We start from the raw sequence: 15,850 nt of genomic DNA, 5'->3' as shown, positions 1-15,850 counted from the left end.
CTGCATTCAAAAATAATTAATTTTGTAAAAAAAATTATTTTCCCCTAGATCATGGGCTCGAATATCGAAAATTCAAATATTTAAATCTTAAGTTTTCACTATTTATGGACTCCTTATATCGGAATTAGCATAAAACAACACTTTCAATTTGATTCTGAGGAGTCTATAATAATATATTGTATTGCAAATGGGCTTAATTAAATTATTTATATTTTTTTCTTATTACAGCTGCTGAGGCGGTCAATGGTTACTGTGATAATAACTGCAAGAACTTTATCTACTTTATTTTGATTTTTGCCATTTGCGTATTTATGCATTCCACCTCCGAGGTGGGCAGCATGCTGCTCGTCATGCGCTGTACACATCCTAAAGGTAAAACAATCATCTCATTTTTGATCACTTAACCAGCTAAACTATCACTCTGTTTATCAGATAAAGCCATGGCTATGGGTGTCATACAGTCGGCCATTGGGCTGTTTGGTAATGTTCCTTGTCCAATCATTTATGGCGCTGTCGTGGACTCGGCCTGCCTCATTTGGAAGTCGGTTTGTGGCAAACATGGCGCCTGTTCGCTCTACGATGCGGACACCTTTAGACGATACTTTTTGGGTAAGTTTCCACTGCCATATCTCGACCTGTACATCACTTATCCTCTCCAACTAACAGGCATTACGGCTGGCATAATGTTTCTTGCATTTCTTATGGATTTGGTCGTCTGGCGCAAGGCGCATCGCATTGACATTGCGCCGGATCAACAGGATGGTGCAACGGATGCACCTGCCACACGTTTGGATGTGTCCGAGTCGAAGCAGCCCATTGCTCCGGCTCCCGACACAACAGTCTAAATGCAAAATCAAAAATGAAAAAAAAAAACTACTCCGCTGCAAAAAAGAAAATACACATTGCAAGATTTCCAATAAATGTTTACCTTAATTGTTAATTAGTTATCATTTTGTCTAGTTTTTTAGCCTAGTGCAAGAGTTATGTATTTAGTTAAGTGGCAATTTTTGGACTCATTAATAGAGTCAGAAAACCTCATTTAAATTTATAAAGCGCTCAGCCTGTCTACATACATAAAATACTTACATATATACGAGTACGAGTATATAATCATGCGATGTCCACGTGTATTCTTTATGTAAATCTCAACGTTATAGTCGAAAACGTATCGCATTTCTATATAAAAATTGTCTATCTACTGTCTATCGGTAGAATTGAAAATATTGTAATCTTACAGTTAATATACATAACATATTCGACCATAATACTATATACAAGTAAAATGTGTAATATGTAATACACACAATATTAAAAATTAATTTAATTTGTATGTTTTTATGTATGTATCTATATATATATATTATATATACATTTTATATATAATTGCAACCTATCTGTGGTAGTTAAATTTTAGTTAAAATTCAAAAGTAAATTTATAAGTTTGTCATTTAAAGAAATACGAAAAGAAATTAATGGAAATATAAATTATGCGTATAGCGTAATCGATAATTGTGTTTCTTTAATGGAACTGGGAGTGGAAGACTAGTAATTATTTTTCTAAAACGCATAAACTTAGCTGTTAAAAACAAGTGCTATTGAAATACGTTTAAAATTTAAACGAATATTCAACTTTATCGATTTATGATGCTATCGATAGGTATAACCACCTGTTGAACTGTTGGCAATTACAGCTAGTTAACGGATTTATGTTAGCCAATTCGTTATATTAATTCTATTTAAAAAAAATAAAAAAGTCTTACTTAAAATGATACTTAAATTTATGGAATTCTCGCAAAGTTGGTCCTTTTAGGAAATTGATCACAATTTGCAAATGGGCTTAAATCCGCGTCCGAAGCCTGCCAAGCCGTTTTTTGGTTGTTGCGACATGACTATTGAAACAAGTTGACAGCACTGTTGGTGGTTGAGCTTTTGGTCCAACTAGAAATTTACTTTTGTTTGAGTAAAGTTTTTTAGTTAGGCAGAATGAGCATTCCGCTGAAGCACTTCAAGAAAGGTGAGGTGAAAGGCGTCTTCAATGTCACCGAGAAGCCCTTAAAAACGTTACATTCTTGTTGATATCTATTGAGATTCCATCGGAGACTTTCGAAATATAAATATATATATTTGACTGTCACCAACAATAGGTTCGCGAAAGCCGGAGCTGCCCGAAGATGGAGTCTTGCGCTTCTACTCTATGCGCTTCTGTCCATACTCGGAACGCGCTGCCTTGGTGCTGGCGGCCAAGAAGATTCCCCATCACAAGGTGTATATCGATCTGAGCGAGAAGCCCGATTGGTATACGGATTACAGTCCGCTGGGCAAGGTGCCGGCAATTCAATTGACCGCAGTCACTGGACAACCGGCTTTGGTTGAGTCCCTGGTTATAGCCGAGTATCTGGACGAACAGTATCCGGAACGCAAACTCTTCCCTACAGATCCCCTGCAAAAAGCTCTGGACAAAATACTCATTGAGCGCCTGTCACCAGCTGTTAGCGCCGTCTATCCGGTTTTCTTTACGACCAATCCTCCCGAGGATGCGCTGCCAAAGTTTGAGAAGGCATTGGATATCTTTGAGGAGGAGATTAGCAAGCGTGGAACACCCTATTTTGGTGGCCAACAAATCGGCATGGTGGACTACATGCTCTGGCCTTGGTTTGAGCGTTTCCCGGCACTAAAGCATGTGCTGGCCGAGAAATACGAGCTGGACAAGCAGCGTTTTGCAAATCTATTAAAATGGCGCGATCTCGTGGCGCAGGACGAAGCTGTCCGGCAAACGGCATTAGACAGTGGAGTGCATGCCAAATTCATGCTCACCCGCCAGGAGGGAAAGCCCAACTATGATGTGGCCTTCGAACCCTTGTCTAATCTGTAGATCTAGGAATCCTTGATGGAACTATACAGGAGAATAAATATTCCTTTAAAGTTGTTGAGGCTGCTCGTGATTTTTAGAATTCATTCATAACTTCATTTCATTTGCCTGAGGGTTCATTATCATCCACTTCATAAGATCTACATTGATTTCATTGATTAACCCGAGAGGTATAAGGAGTATAGTCCCTTGGGAAAAGTTCCTGTGCAAGCTAAACTACTAGGTTGCCTTTCAGGATTAACTAAAGTACTTTATTCATGCCATTAATGATGGACTAAATCAGGCATCCTTAACCAGAAGATTATAGTTAGGTTTGCCGGCGGTGCGCGTGCGCAGAAACTCGGCCTGCACCTCGGCCTCCATGAAGAATGCCATCACGGCGAGATCACGTTTCATGCGCTCCAGCCACAACGTCTGGGAAAGATCAGGCAGCATTTGTTAATATGAAGATAAGGGTTCTGATTGTTTATCAACTCACCAGCTGTGGAAAACGCGTCTCATCGAAATTATAGTCCTCACCACGCTGCACTTTAAGCAGCTCCAATCGTTCGCACCATGGCCAAATCATATAGTCTAGTATGCCCGTTTGTTCTCCACCAAAAAAGGGTGTTTCACGTCTGCTTAGTTCCCGCTCGTAGTCATCCAAGCCGTTCCAGAATGGGTCAATATCACCGCCATCGGATGCCTTAAAGAAAGCGCCCAAAACGGCGCCAAAACGATCAATGAGCAGCTTCTCCTGCACCTTCTTTAGCGGATCTCTTGGATAGAGCGGACGCAATGGATACTGCTCATCCAGGTACTCGCAAATGAGCAGAGATTCCGTTAACACAGGTGGACCAGGCTCCCGCACCAGCTCCAAAGCCGGCACCTTTCCTTGTGGATTCTTGTCAAACAGCCAGTCTGGTTTCTCTGTGAGATTGATGTAAATGCTGTGATATGGTATCTGTTTGGCGTCCAGCACAAGATGCACACGCTGTGCAAAGGGACAAAAGCGCATGGAATACAGACGCAGTATTCCATCCTCGGGCACATCCGGTGTGGGTGAGCCTGGAGAGGAGATTAGTTGTTCAGTGGGTAAACTGAAAACAAAACTGTAGGGCTTACCTTTAGCCAAGTGTCTGCCGCTGCTCATGATGTGTAGAGATGAACTGTTGGCCGGCTGAGCAGCATCAAGCCATTTTATAAAGCAGCTGATTTAGTTGCCCTTCGTTATCTGGTGTACATTACACGGCTGAACTTGCTAACCTCTCCATGAAGGCCGTCTTGTGGCATGTGGCATACAAAGTAGATCTTATTGACATACAGTAATACCGGCCTAATAATTAAATGAGAATCAAAATCTAGGTCTAGGTACAATACAGTAATAGTTTCCTAAAAAGAAATATTGAAACTGCTTTTAATTCAAATTGCTAGAACAGTATCACAAAATGTGTTTCAGTTAATTGGCTTGTTTATAATATACATATAGTATCTGTCGAAGATATTACTCGAAAACGAGTCTTGTTATTTGTGGCCTAAACTACTTGAGAATTGCTGCATCATTCTATTTTTAAGATATCAACAAGTCTAATCATAATAAATTGAACGCTGATTCAATCTAAAATCAAGTGATACTTTATTGCATTGTATATCAAATACATTATTACATATATAGATCAGATAAACAATATCTAAATCATAATTCGAGAGAACTGTAAATCAAGCCAACATATCATAGTTGGGATTGGTGCTTCGGGTGCGGAAATACTCCCAATGTTGTTCTGGTGTGGCAAAGTGGGATTGCACCACCTCGTTCTTGGTCATAAGATCAATCCAGGCGCTGATCTTGACCCAACGCTGCAGATTCGAGTTGTATTCCTCCTTCATCGTGAACTGGAGCACGCTAAAACGCTCGAACAGTGGCCAAATCATGTAGTCCACGTAACCTGGCTTATCACCACCAAAGTAGGGCGTGCCTCTCTTGGCCAGCTCCGTCTCGAATATATCGACAGCAGGCCAAAGATCATCAGGATTCTTACCTTCAAGAACAACGTTCCAGAAGGCACTGAATACTCCATTGAAACGCTCCACGAGTATCTTATCCTGGGCACGCTGCAGAGGATCCTTGGGCAGCAGAGGATTCTCTGGATACTTCTCATCCAGATACTCGACAATGATCAGCGACTCGATGAGAGATGGCTGATCCTTCTCGGCCACCAAATGCAGGGCAGGCACCTTGAGTAAAGGACTCACCTCCACCAGCCATTCGGGTTTCTCCTTCAGATTCACATTTATGGTATGATGTGGCAACTTCTTGGCATTAAGAGCGAGATGAGCCCGAGCCGCATAAGGACAGAAGCGCATGGAATAGAGACGAGGGACGCCATCATCCGGCAGGGCAGGCTTGGGAGAACCTAATCAGAATTTTATAAATACAGAATTTGATTAATCCATAGCACAGTCATTCTACACATTTATTGCGCACTTATAGAGTTCAGATAACAGAGCCACTCGAACAATATTGGATACATGTTTCTCAAACAAGTTTCCGATATCTGTGGCAGCTGTTCCTATGCGTCATTCGCTTGATTCTTTCTGGATTCTATTGACTCACCTTTGGTTAAATGTTTGCCAGCACTCATGATCAACGAATGCAGTTTAATTCGGCCAAAATAAGACGTTTTGAAAATAAATTTTAATTTGTTTAAGTGTCCAAATAACAAACCGCTTGCTTGAGAAAAGGCAAACGAAAGACAACTAAAAACAAACAATGACAGATGCCGCACTCTTAAAATGGCCGTCAAACAGCAGCAAAGCTATGTGAAAAAGCTTTTTCTCTTCGCTTTTGCACTCTTTTTCTATATGCGCTCTCGTTCTGACTCTCTTTAAATTTGTGCTAATTTAAAAACTATATGTTGTTTGGTTAAATGTATTATTTATTGAATGTTTTTAAATAAAGATCAAGCTAACAAATCATAGTTGGTATTGCCGGCACTTCGGGAGCGAAAGTACTCCACATGCTGTTCAGGTGTTGCAAAGAAGGATTGCACCACCTCATCCTTGGTCAACAGATCGATCCAGGCGCTGATCTTGGCATAACGCTGCTTGTCAAAGTTATATGCCTCCTTCAGCACGAATTGGAGCACACTCAGGCGCTCGAACCATGGCCAAATCATGTAGTCCACGTAACCTGGCTTATCTCCACCAAAATAGGGCGTGCCTCTCTTGGCCAGCTCCGTTTCGAATGTATCGATGGCAGGCCAAAGATCATCTACCTTTGCACCATGCAGAACCGTCTTAAAGAAGGCGCTGGTAACCGCTGTGAATCTTTCCACGAGTATCTTATCCTGTGCACGCTGCAGAGGATCCTTTGGCAGCAGAGGATTCTGTGGGTACTTCTCATCCAAATACTCGACAATGATGAGTGACTCTATAAGGGACGGCTGATCCTTCTCGGCCACCAAATGCAGGGCAGGCACCTTGAGCAAGGGACTCACATCCACCAACCATTCGGGTTTCTCCGTCAGATTCACATAGATGCTGTGATGTGGCACCTTCTTGGCATTTAGAGCGAGATGAGCACGCTCTGCATAGGGACAGAAGCGCATGGAGTAGAGACGAGGGACACCATCATCTGGCAGGGCAGGCTTGGGAGAACCTAATACAACAATTCCAGAAATTTATTAATTTGTAGCACAGTCATTCTAATAGTACATTATATTATGCGCGTATACTGATAAGAATCATGGATATTTTGCGAGAAAGTTGCTATCGATTGTTGTTGCAACTGATGACACGCGTTAATTGCGTGATTCTTTCCACTTACCTTTGGCTAAATGTTTGCCGCTACTCATTATCAATGATTGTAGTTTAATTCGGCCAAAGTAAGACGTCCTAAAAATTAGTTAATTAAAATGTCCACAAAAATGCCGGTTGCTTGCGAAATGACGAACGAAAGGCAACTAACGATTGAGCTCTAGGTGAATTTGAATATGTAGTAAGTTCACCTTGATTGAGCTGACTGGTAACAAAGCTCTGGGCAAAAGCTTCTATTCTTCGCTTTTACACTCTCCTCTCTCTTTAAATTTTGCGCTGTCTCTATTTATGCTTATTTATAAACGATTTCTTGTTTGGTTTATACTGCGACTATTCGATTTTTAGTTGTAAACGTGTATTTATGTCTGTATGCATTCCAGTTACTGACATAGTTTGTAAAGAATCACGCTGACTTTTAAATATATATATTTATATTTAATGTATGTATTTTTGTTATTAGGGGAATTCTTTACAAATTTGAGATTTAAATTGAATTTGCCATCTACTAAATACACACACATTTAGATACATAATTAGATTATTAATGATTACTTTTATCGGTTTTTCAAAAAGTTCATTTCGGCGGCCATCAAAAAAATTGCTATTTACAAAATTCTTAAAAATTCTATTCCAAACAAATTAAGTTACATATACATACATATAAAAATACAAAAATATACGTGCAACAAGTTGCAGCGGCAAATATAAAATACAAAATAATGTGCATTAATTTTAAATTAAAAATATTTTAAATAAATTAAAAGTAGCCGCAGTTTTTGTTACTAATATTTTAAAATTATAAAAAATATTTGACATATAATTTGACATATTTCTGGAAAACCCTGAGATTAGCGATGCCTCATTCATGATCAATCAATCAGATTATTTGAAAATAATAAGAAGTCCTGTTATGAAATTTCAATTTCAATTCACGGTCGAACATAATTCGAATTCGGATAGAATTTTTATAAGTTTCTATCAGTTTATCGCTAATCGAATACGTTTGCCAGAATATTTGATTTGATATTCGCTTAATACTTATGTAAATTGTTAAATTTTTGTATAGTTTAAATTGCGCTTTGTTGTTCGCGAGTGGGGAATAAATTTTAAAGCTACATTTAAGATTAAAAATACTACCGAGTTAAATTGTTATTCGTTTTTAGTTTTGCATCGTTGCCTGACGATTCCGTTTTTTAAATTTCGTTTACAGTTTCGTTTTTAGTTTTAGTTTAAATTTTGGTTTTACATTTGTTGCTCTATAAAATATGCTGAGTTTTTTCTGCATTTTTGATCACGGTTCTTGCTGTTTCATATAAATATTTCTCGTTTTTGATTTGACTGGAACGACTTGATTTTTTTCAAAAAATGTTCATCTTATTATTGCTTCTCTCACTGCTGGCCTGACTTTGACTCTGACATTGGTGGTGGTCTTGTTGTTGTTGTTGGTCTTGTATTGGATCTGTTGCCTCCGACTGCAACATTAGCATTCATGCCTGCGACGAGTGGGTTGTTCCGACTCACAGACCCGGGGATGATGATGTGACGCCATTAGCATTATGTTGCTGGGTCTGTCCCACCTGCCGACTGGTATTGATGTACTTTTTATGCGTCACACTTGATGCTGAACTGACGAAGGCAGTAGATGAGTTGTTGCTGCTGCTGCAAGTGAACAGAGTTCATCATCACAAGCTCGAGATTAGGCAGGAATCTTTAGGACACACACCCCTTCTGCTCGCCATCCTTTTTGCTGTTGAACATGGCCAGCTCGATTTCCGTGTGTTGACTATTCATGTGACGCACCCACTCTGCGGGCGTTTCAAAGGAGCTGCAACAAAAGACGCAACATTAAATATCATCATTATCGATTAAGAGCTGATTGATTGGATCTTACGTGGAGCAGAGATCACAGAGCAGCGTCACATGATCCATATTGTTCTCCTGTTGCTGTGAATGCGAATGAGGAGGGATGGGAAGAGATAAGGGCTTGTCCAATACTGCTGCTCCAACGGCACTCACCGAGACTCTGCGTCGTTTCTTTGGCACATAGGTTTTCAGCGCTCTCAGGGCCAGATTACTGTTATTGCTGTTGGTGTTGTTGTTGCTGTTGACAGTTGCGCTGCTGCTGCTGCTGCTACCTGACATAATATTCGTTGCTGGCTCAGGTGCATGTGTGCCCAGATGCCTCACCAGCGTCTTGGTGTCTTCAAATGATTTCTGACATATCTCGCAAACGAGCACTTTAAAGTTATTGTAATCTCGCAGCGTGTGCTCCTCGGACTCATCTTGGGTCGTTGCATTCGCCTCCAGCTTGACGGCATTTATCTTAAAGTCTAGAGGCTGCTTGGGTGACAGCGTCGCCTCCTGACTGTGCTCGTGGTTGTTGTCATTGGATAACGTGGCCGTTGTATTGTTTGACCAATCTGTGGGCTCCTGTTTGATGGTCAGAAAACTGTGCGAAGGCGGTGACGTGACAAGACGAGGAGCAACAACAGCCGGCACTTCATACGGCTTCACCACATGATCATAGTGCGATCCTTCATGAGGAAAATACTCGTGTGCGGGACCTAAAAGGATATATGTTGGACAATTGATTGCTATAAGATCGCAGGTGACTTGCCTCGCTCACAGGATCTCTCACGGCGTAGACGTCGTTCGTAAACGAGACCCGCATCGTCACGTTCCCGATCACAAAGTGCATCCTCAACAAGACGATCTCGCTCTACGTAATCTGGTCGGCGGAGCGATGGTTCCGCCGGCTCGGTGGAAGACGCAGCGAGGGGGCAGCTGCTGCAGCCAACTTCAGTGCAAATGGACATTGGTGGTTGTTGTGGTTGAGGTGGTGGTGCAGCCGCTGCAACTCCAGCAGAGGACTGTGGTAGACTTTCAACTTGACTGGACGTGGCATAGCAGCATTTGTCCTCGGGATCGATGGCCACCTCTTTGTTCACAGAGATGCCGCCAACGCTATTGGAATGCAGCTTACTGCTGCTTGCCACGCTCAGCAATCCCGTGTGGCTGGCTATTTTAGGTGACTTGACAATCACCGGACTGTCCTTTGGCATGACGGAAGCACCTAAGCCGCGAAATTGCTGTTGCTGATGATGAGAATGATGCTGATGAGGATGTGGATGCGAATGCGGATGTGTGTGCGTGTGATGATGATCCATGGAGTAACGTGCCGAGTTGTGGCCACTGCTGCCACTGCTGCTGGCCTTGCTGCTGTACATATCACCAGGAAGCTGTGCGGACATTGAAGGCGGCGGAGGTGGCGCCAGTGAAGAGCGTGTGCCATTTGACACATACAGAGCACTTGGCTCCCGCTGGTGATGCAGGTGGTGTCCATGTCCGTGTCCAGATGCACCTGTGCCGCTGCCACTGCCACTCGAAGTGCTGGTGCGGCACAAGCCGCGTATCTTTAAGATCTCGCCACCACGCAACACTTCGTTCAGTATATCATTGGAGACGGTTGCTTCCCCGCTGTACATGTACTGCACCAGTATTTGTATGGCACGATGACTCAGATCCGGTGGAAGCACAATATAGAGGACGCCATTGGGTGCGGTTATTGGCGCTGTCTCGAACATGGTTGCAAAGAATTGACTGCAGGAGCTCAGTATGAATTTGTGCGCAGATATGCCGACGGTGGGTATATCCGAGTTGATGCCATTATTGCTATATGAACTGTACAACATGACGTCGGCAAACTTTTCATTTCTACATGCAAAAAATTAAACAAGTTCGGGTTAAGTTCCCATTCCCATAACAAGAATTGTTCATTGTTTACTTACTTGTAGAGCGTCGCAATGGAAGTATTTAAATAGGACAGATGCGAGTCCCACTTCAGGTGATAGTTTTCGGCGGCCATTTTTGCGGCCTTTTAAACGAAACTGCTCTTTGCCTCCCTCCTGCCGTGTGTCGAGCCATGTAAACAAAATCAATAATCAAATCGATAAGTGGCGCGCAAAAGTTACAAATTCTGCACACATTTTACAACACTTAACAATATAAGCTACTATCGAAAAGCTGTCGACCTATCAAGTTATCGATTTGTGTTTGTTATGATGCACTTTGGGTGCAAAACAAAGTTGTTATAAGTTTGTTGTTGACAATGTCGTGGAGTGTTGACTTTGATAATCGCCTAATCGAGCTGGTGCGCGCTAACCCGAGTCTATATGAACGAGAACTGCGTAGCACACCCTACGACTCCGGCAAGAAAAAGAGGGAATTGTGGTGCAGCATAGCAACCTCCCTGAAAACTGATGGTAAGACCAACAAATTATACTTTCAGTGCGTAGAATAATTAACAAAAGAAACCCTTCCGCCAGTTAAAACGTGCATAACGCGCTGGAATTATATGCGAGACAAGCTGCGGCGGGAATTGCTTAAAGACCAGTCCGATTGGAGTTTGTTGGAAAAATTGCGTTTCGTTGGACAACACAAAGTCAACAGTAATCGGAACAATGAGCGACAATTGCAGCAGGCGGTGACCACGTCGGCTCTCATAAATGTAAGTTGGCGCGCCCTTAGTCCCGATCAGCTTATTGCACAGGATGAGGACGATGCGCTGCAGGAGGCAATGGACGAGCAGCATGTGGCATCGGCGGTTATAGTGCCACCACCACCACTGGCAACCCCTGTTGCCGGAGTGTCTGGGTCTGGCACGTCAGCCAGCAATGAAGATCTCATGAAACGCATTGAGGCATTGCTGCAGGGTCTGGGCACAAATCGCTCCAAGGCGGAGAAAAAGATTGTGGCCTATTTGTGCAAATGCACTCTGCGCGCCCTCAACGACGAGCAAATCGATGATATATTTATTTAATTAACCCGACCTCACATCTACTTAATAACCCAATACGAACTGATTAGTTTTAATTTGTAATTTAGTGGCTAATTTTTGGGGATGCAGGAAATTGTGGGTTGGGCGCAAAAATCGAACTCGCGAACCACGCCAAAAACAACGCAAACTATTGCCAAGTTTATACGACAGTCGGTTTTAATGAAAACGAGTTGAGTTATATTATTGACGTATTTGTTAATGTAAGATGTTTGGTTATTTTTTTGTTTAAATTGCAGTAATACACTTATCGCTTGGAAATTTAATCGAATATCATGAGAATCTCATATGGTGTGAGTTATTTATTAAAATTTCAATTTTTTTTATTAATTATTTAATGCGGGAAACCTTCAGTTTATAAAAAGAAATTTATTTATTAGTTAAGAGCAAAATTTCATCAGTATTCCAGCTCAGGCTAAAAGTCATACTGATTTTTGGTTAATTCTGGTTTAGCTGCCCTATAAACTTGGTGTATATGACGCAGTTAGTTGAAGCGTTTTCTAGTTGTTGGTCAAAGAGTGCGCGCGCAAGCAATAACATGGCCAATATCCATGTCTGGCTGACTGGTTGTCTGGTTCAGGGGTGAGGGGTGACTGGCAGGTGGGGTAGACGACGCCAAACAAGCATTTAGTTTATTAATTTTGATGACTCTGTCGCTGACTGTGACATTAACGAAGCAATAATATGTTATGAGCAATCAATTCCCTTCCCCGGATCGACCCATCCCCTACCGAAACCAATATACCCTACTTACTACACACTACCTACTACACTATACTCCATGCCAGCCACCTTTCTAAAGTTGTGTAGCTGTAGCGCATTAACACCACATTATCGATTGATTTGAGGCAAAAGCACGCACAAAAATCAATAATCATGCAAAGTCAATGCAAAATAAATGTATAGTTCAATTGTCAAATGTTTGCTTTATAAATCAATCAATCACATTGAATTTGTTAGCTTTTATTTATTTATTGCTAAGTGTGGTTTTAAAAAAAATACGCGCCTAAATCTCAAATGATGCATATGTCTGTATGTGTGTATTCAATAATATGTATGTAAATATATGTGATTCACCTTTGATTTCCTTTTGTTTCGATTACTTTGTAACGGTTAAATCAAATTCACAAAGATGCTTTCGTATCTTTGTTAGCAGTACACGCGACTTGTGTTATTTGTTATTGTTATTCTTCTTTTACAACATTTATGTAGACACACGCACACACACGTCGATGCTTTGCTAACTGCGCAGCGCGTCCAAAGCTCTCGCTTGTCAGCGTACTAATGGCATCGGAATAGGACTCACAAGCTGGTCCTGGCTGCTAATACAAAGAGCCAGAGAGCGAAAGCCAATGTGAGAGTGAGACTGAGAGAGCGTGCGAGCTTGCACTCACGTGCGCATTGTTATTGTTGTGGTTGGTTTTAAGTTACACACACACTGATACACTCACACACACACATGCATATTTACATGTACAAGATGAGCGCGCGTAAATTGATTTCCCTTATTGATTATATTGTGTGGTTGAACGTTACTTTCAAATTGGCTGCGGTTGCGCTTCGTCCGTAACTGTTTGTGGATCTGATTGCAATTTCTTGAGGATTTCTGCCTGCTCCAGTTGCATTTGCGTGGCTGTGGATGTATCTTGTTTGAATAATTCTCGCAGTAACATTGTGGCATAGGCAGCTGTTGGCAATGAAAAGTCCAGCAATAAAGCTGTATACTTGCCCTCTGATTCAGAGGGCTCTGGTGTTATTTCAATATTTTTCAACTGCTCCCAATCAGAGGCTATTAAAGTATCTTCATGTGTGCTATACCGACGGAAACTCCATTTTAAGTCGCTGGTTTGTATAAGCAATTTACGATAAGCTCCACCCAGAGCATAGGTTTTTTCCTTGTGGCGCAGTAGCTCCGAGGAGAGACCCACCTCGCCGAGCATTTGCTCATACCAAGCGGCACACTCGTTGTTGGGATATGTTATGTCATAGCCTGGCAATGGTAGCACAACATCCGACAGCTTGTACTTATCGCTGGCAATGTCCTCGGCGGTAAGTGGTCTCACTTTCCGTTTAAAAATCGACTCTTCTTCCAGTAAATTATCACCATCCACTTCCATGTCATCTTCAACGGCATCAACACTTTCAGGTGCAGGCTCTTCAGCTTTCGGAACTTGCTGGTTGTTATCCTCCTCGACGTACACCAAATCACCAGGTATTAACTTGAGTCCAAACTCCTTGATACGACGCGATGCAATCCGATTAAAGATCAGACTCTGATAGGCATGAGGATACAGGAGCAGCATATTCCGTGGTATGCGTCGCAGCGCTGCAGAGTAATCATTCTCACCAAATGAGGCCAGTCCATCCAGCAGCTTCTTCTCTATGTACTTATTATTATAGAACTTGGCAGCAGCAGCAGCCGAATCCCGATTCTCCCACCAGGCTTCGCGTATGGCACGCATGAACTCCACATCGTTGTCACGCGGCTTTAATATCAGCTCACAGGCCAACTTATAGTCACGCTTAAGCAATGCCACGCCCACCTCATAGGTGGGCACACTGGCGCTATTGCCAAATCGCTGCAAGCCATAATAGTTGATGAAGCCACGTTCCTTCAGCGACTGCAATGCCAGTTCAATGTGCTCCTGCGGCTGTGTGATGTGACGCAATGCAATCCGGAAGCGATTCCCCTGAAGATCACCCAGCTTTAATGTGCTGGACGTGAAGCTAAAGTTTCCAATGTAGACATTACGCATACCACGTGCAGCATTGGCAATTGCCTCCGGAGTGCGACGCTTTATGGAAAAGCTTTGAGTGGTTTTAGCCCGTTTATCCTTGGTGCCGCAGTAATTCACCTGGGAGGGACGCAGACTGTGACGAAAGACGAAAGGATCGTTAGTTACAAGTAGGATAATTCTATAACTTGACACTTACTGTAATTGATTGGCAATCGTTGAAGCCACCTCACTGGTATCCATATTCACTTTGTGCACCACAAAATTCACATATTCACCCGGAAAGTTCCAGCGATTGTCAGCTAAACAATGTTAACTAAGATGTAAATGGATGTGGAGAGTTGGATGGATGTTAAGCATACTTACATCGTCCTGGTTTTGGTTTTAAAATACGTATAACTTTCTTCGCCTCGGCAGGCTCTGCCTCATCCTGTTTCTCTTCCTGATTTTGAGGTTGCTGGTCAAGTGTTTTGGACACCAGTTTGCCGAGATAAAGCTGCTTGATCAACTGGTGGATTTGTGTGCGCTGCTCCTTGTCCAGGCTGGTAACGTTGACTTCCACATGCTGTTCACTCTTGGCATCATATTTGGCAGTGGACAAGGCGGCAATTTGCTGCCACACATCATCATCAATTACATTCTCCAGTTTCTTACGCCATTCCTCCAGTTGTGTGGCATCCACAGCTACGAATGAAACAGTATTATAATTACAGTCGTCTTTCTTAAGACTGATTCCCTTTCCACTCACGTTTAATTTCCAACTTTGGTACGCTGATATCATTTAGCTGCAACACGTGTCCTTCGGTGTTTATTTCATTCACATGGAAATCGGAGAATCGGGACTTCAGAATGCCTGTGAAACCGGCTAAATTTGGATTTGTAAACTCTGTTATGCCCACTTGATTCTCCCGCAACGTGCATTTTTGTTGTGGTTGTCTGTAAATAATAAAAGCCGGCTACATCAATAACAAGTTCATACAACTGAATTATTACACTCACTTGTTGCGTGGTTGTGAATTTCCATCGCCATTGCTGTGCTTTGCATGCTCCTTTTTCTGACCGCGCCAGTTGTTTTTGTTGTACGGTCTGGACTGAAAGTTCCGACGTCCTCGTCCTCCACGACCACGATCCTTGCCCATTTTATTGTTTGTTGTTGGTTTCTTGAACGATAAAAATATATCGGTAAGCCCACGTTTCAATTAACATGTCTGCGCATTGTTATCGATTGTGCAATCCATGCAAAATTTAAGTGTTATCGATTGTGCAGTCGATGGAAAATTTAAATGTTGGTCGAACGGAAGTTTTAATATGCAATACATTTTGAATTTATTAACAATTTTAAGAAAATTTAAAATTCGAAACCAGACAAAATAAAGGAAACATTTTAATAAAGGTTTGAAGTTCGTCAGCCCTCGAAAAGAGAAGTTAATTTAATTCTAAAAAATAAAAAAAATATTTCGAAAAATCAAGAAAGCTCTAAAAATAAACTCTGCAAAAATTTAAAAATTCTAGAAAAAAATAAAAATTAAATCCGAAATTAAGTACAAAAATTAAAAACACCCAATTTAGGAAATGTACTTGTTTTTTCAAGTACAAAAAATCAAGCCAGATCGGGAA

At 41.8% G+C, this 15,850-nt stretch overlaps 8 protein-coding genes across 9 annotated transcripts in view; 3 read left to right on the top strand and 5 right to left on the bottom strand.

Moving 5' to 3' along the window:
* Window positions 1–943, top strand: part of LOC117786782 (solute carrier organic anion transporter family member 74D) — a 29,064-nt gene extending 28,121 nt beyond the window's left edge. For both annotated transcript variants that reach the window (XM_034625165.1, XM_034625166.1), the window contains 3 exons: window positions 229–372; window positions 433–609; window positions 667–943. In XM_034625165.1, the coding sequence (XP_034481056.1) occupies window positions 229–372; window positions 433–609; window positions 667–845 (500 nt within the window). In that variant the 3' untranslated portion in view covers window positions 846–943. The remainder of the gene's footprint in view (window positions 1–228; window positions 373–432; window positions 610–666) is intronic.
* Window positions 944–1,909: 966 nt separating this feature from the next.
* On the top strand, window positions 1,910–2,940 carry LOC117786851 (pyrimidodiazepine synthase). Its single transcript, XM_034625262.1, has 2 exons — window positions 1,910–2,014; window positions 2,145–2,940. Exons 1-2 carry the CDS (start codon window positions 1,984–1,986, stop codon window positions 2,870–2,872), a joined length of 759 nt encoding a protein of 252 aa, XP_034481153.1. The 5' UTR covers window positions 1,910–1,983; the 3' UTR covers window positions 2,873–2,940.
* A 153-nt stretch (window positions 2,941–3,093) lies between these two features.
* LOC117786855 (pyrimidodiazepine synthase) lies at window positions 3,094–4,257 on the bottom strand. The gene is made up of 3 exons (XM_034625268.1): window positions 3,974–4,257; window positions 3,348–3,916; window positions 3,094–3,283 (listed from the first exon to the last, which is right to left on the bottom strand). The coding sequence occupies exons 1-3, from the start codon at window positions 3,999–4,001 to the stop codon at window positions 3,149–3,151; spliced, it is 732 nt and encodes a 243-aa protein (XP_034481159.1). The 5' UTR covers window positions 4,002–4,257; the 3' UTR covers window positions 3,094–3,148.
* Window positions 4,258–4,460: 203 nt separating this feature from the next.
* Window positions 4,461–5,604, bottom strand: LOC117786857 (pyrimidodiazepine synthase-like). The gene is made up of 2 exons (XM_034625270.1): window positions 5,463–5,604; window positions 4,461–5,262 (listed from the first exon to the last, which is right to left on the bottom strand). Exons 1-2 carry the CDS (start codon window positions 5,488–5,490, stop codon window positions 4,568–4,570), a joined length of 723 nt encoding a protein of 240 aa, XP_034481161.1. The 5' UTR covers window positions 5,491–5,604; the 3' UTR covers window positions 4,461–4,567.
* Window positions 5,605–5,763: 159 nt separating this feature from the next.
* LOC117786856 (pyrimidodiazepine synthase-like) lies at window positions 5,764–6,836 on the bottom strand. Its single transcript, XM_034625269.1, has 2 exons — window positions 6,675–6,836; window positions 5,764–6,506 (listed from the first exon to the last, which is right to left on the bottom strand). Exons 1-2 carry the CDS (start codon window positions 6,700–6,702, stop codon window positions 5,809–5,811), a joined length of 726 nt encoding a protein of 241 aa, XP_034481160.1. The 5' UTR covers window positions 6,703–6,836; the 3' UTR covers window positions 5,764–5,808.
* A 1,346-nt stretch (window positions 6,837–8,182) lies between these two features.
* LOC117786889 (protein abrupt) lies at window positions 8,183–10,577 on the bottom strand. Its single transcript, XM_034625309.1, has 5 exons — window positions 10,453–10,577; window positions 9,271–10,378; window positions 8,681–9,214; window positions 8,556–8,608; window positions 8,183–8,489 (listed from the first exon to the last, which is right to left on the bottom strand). Exons 1-5 carry the CDS (start codon window positions 10,527–10,529, stop codon window positions 8,375–8,377), a joined length of 1,887 nt encoding a protein of 628 aa, XP_034481200.1. The 5' UTR covers window positions 10,530–10,577; the 3' UTR covers window positions 8,183–8,374.
* A 130-nt stretch (window positions 10,578–10,707) lies between these two features.
* Window positions 10,708–12,581, top strand: LOC117786863. The gene is made up of 2 exons (XM_034625279.1): window positions 10,708–10,926; window positions 10,990–12,581. Exons 1-2 carry the CDS (start codon window positions 10,773–10,775, stop codon window positions 11,481–11,483), a joined length of 648 nt encoding a protein of 215 aa, XP_034481170.1. The 5' UTR covers window positions 10,708–10,772; the 3' UTR covers window positions 11,484–12,581.
* Window positions 12,582–12,595: 14 nt separating this feature from the next.
* On the bottom strand, window positions 12,596–15,419 carry LOC117786794 (pseudouridylate synthase 7 homolog). Its single transcript, XM_034625189.1, has 5 exons — window positions 15,233–15,419; window positions 14,982–15,169; window positions 14,600–14,917; window positions 14,433–14,535; window positions 12,596–14,369 (listed from the first exon to the last, which is right to left on the bottom strand). Exons 1-5 carry the CDS (start codon window positions 15,370–15,372, stop codon window positions 13,037–13,039), a joined length of 2,082 nt encoding a protein of 693 aa, XP_034481080.1. The 5' UTR covers window positions 15,373–15,419; the 3' UTR covers window positions 12,596–13,036.
* Window positions 15,420–15,850: the final 431 nt, after the last annotated feature.

This window comes from Drosophila innubila, assembly GCF_004354385.1.
Source record: "Drosophila innubila isolate TH190305 chromosome 3L unlocalized genomic scaffold, UK_Dinn_1.0 0_D_3L, whole genome shotgun sequence".
NCBI lineage: Eukaryota > Metazoa > Arthropoda > Insecta > Diptera > Drosophilidae > Drosophila > Drosophila innubila.
Note: the sequence above shows the minus strand (reverse complement) of the source record. Positions and strands in the feature narration are given on the sequence as shown.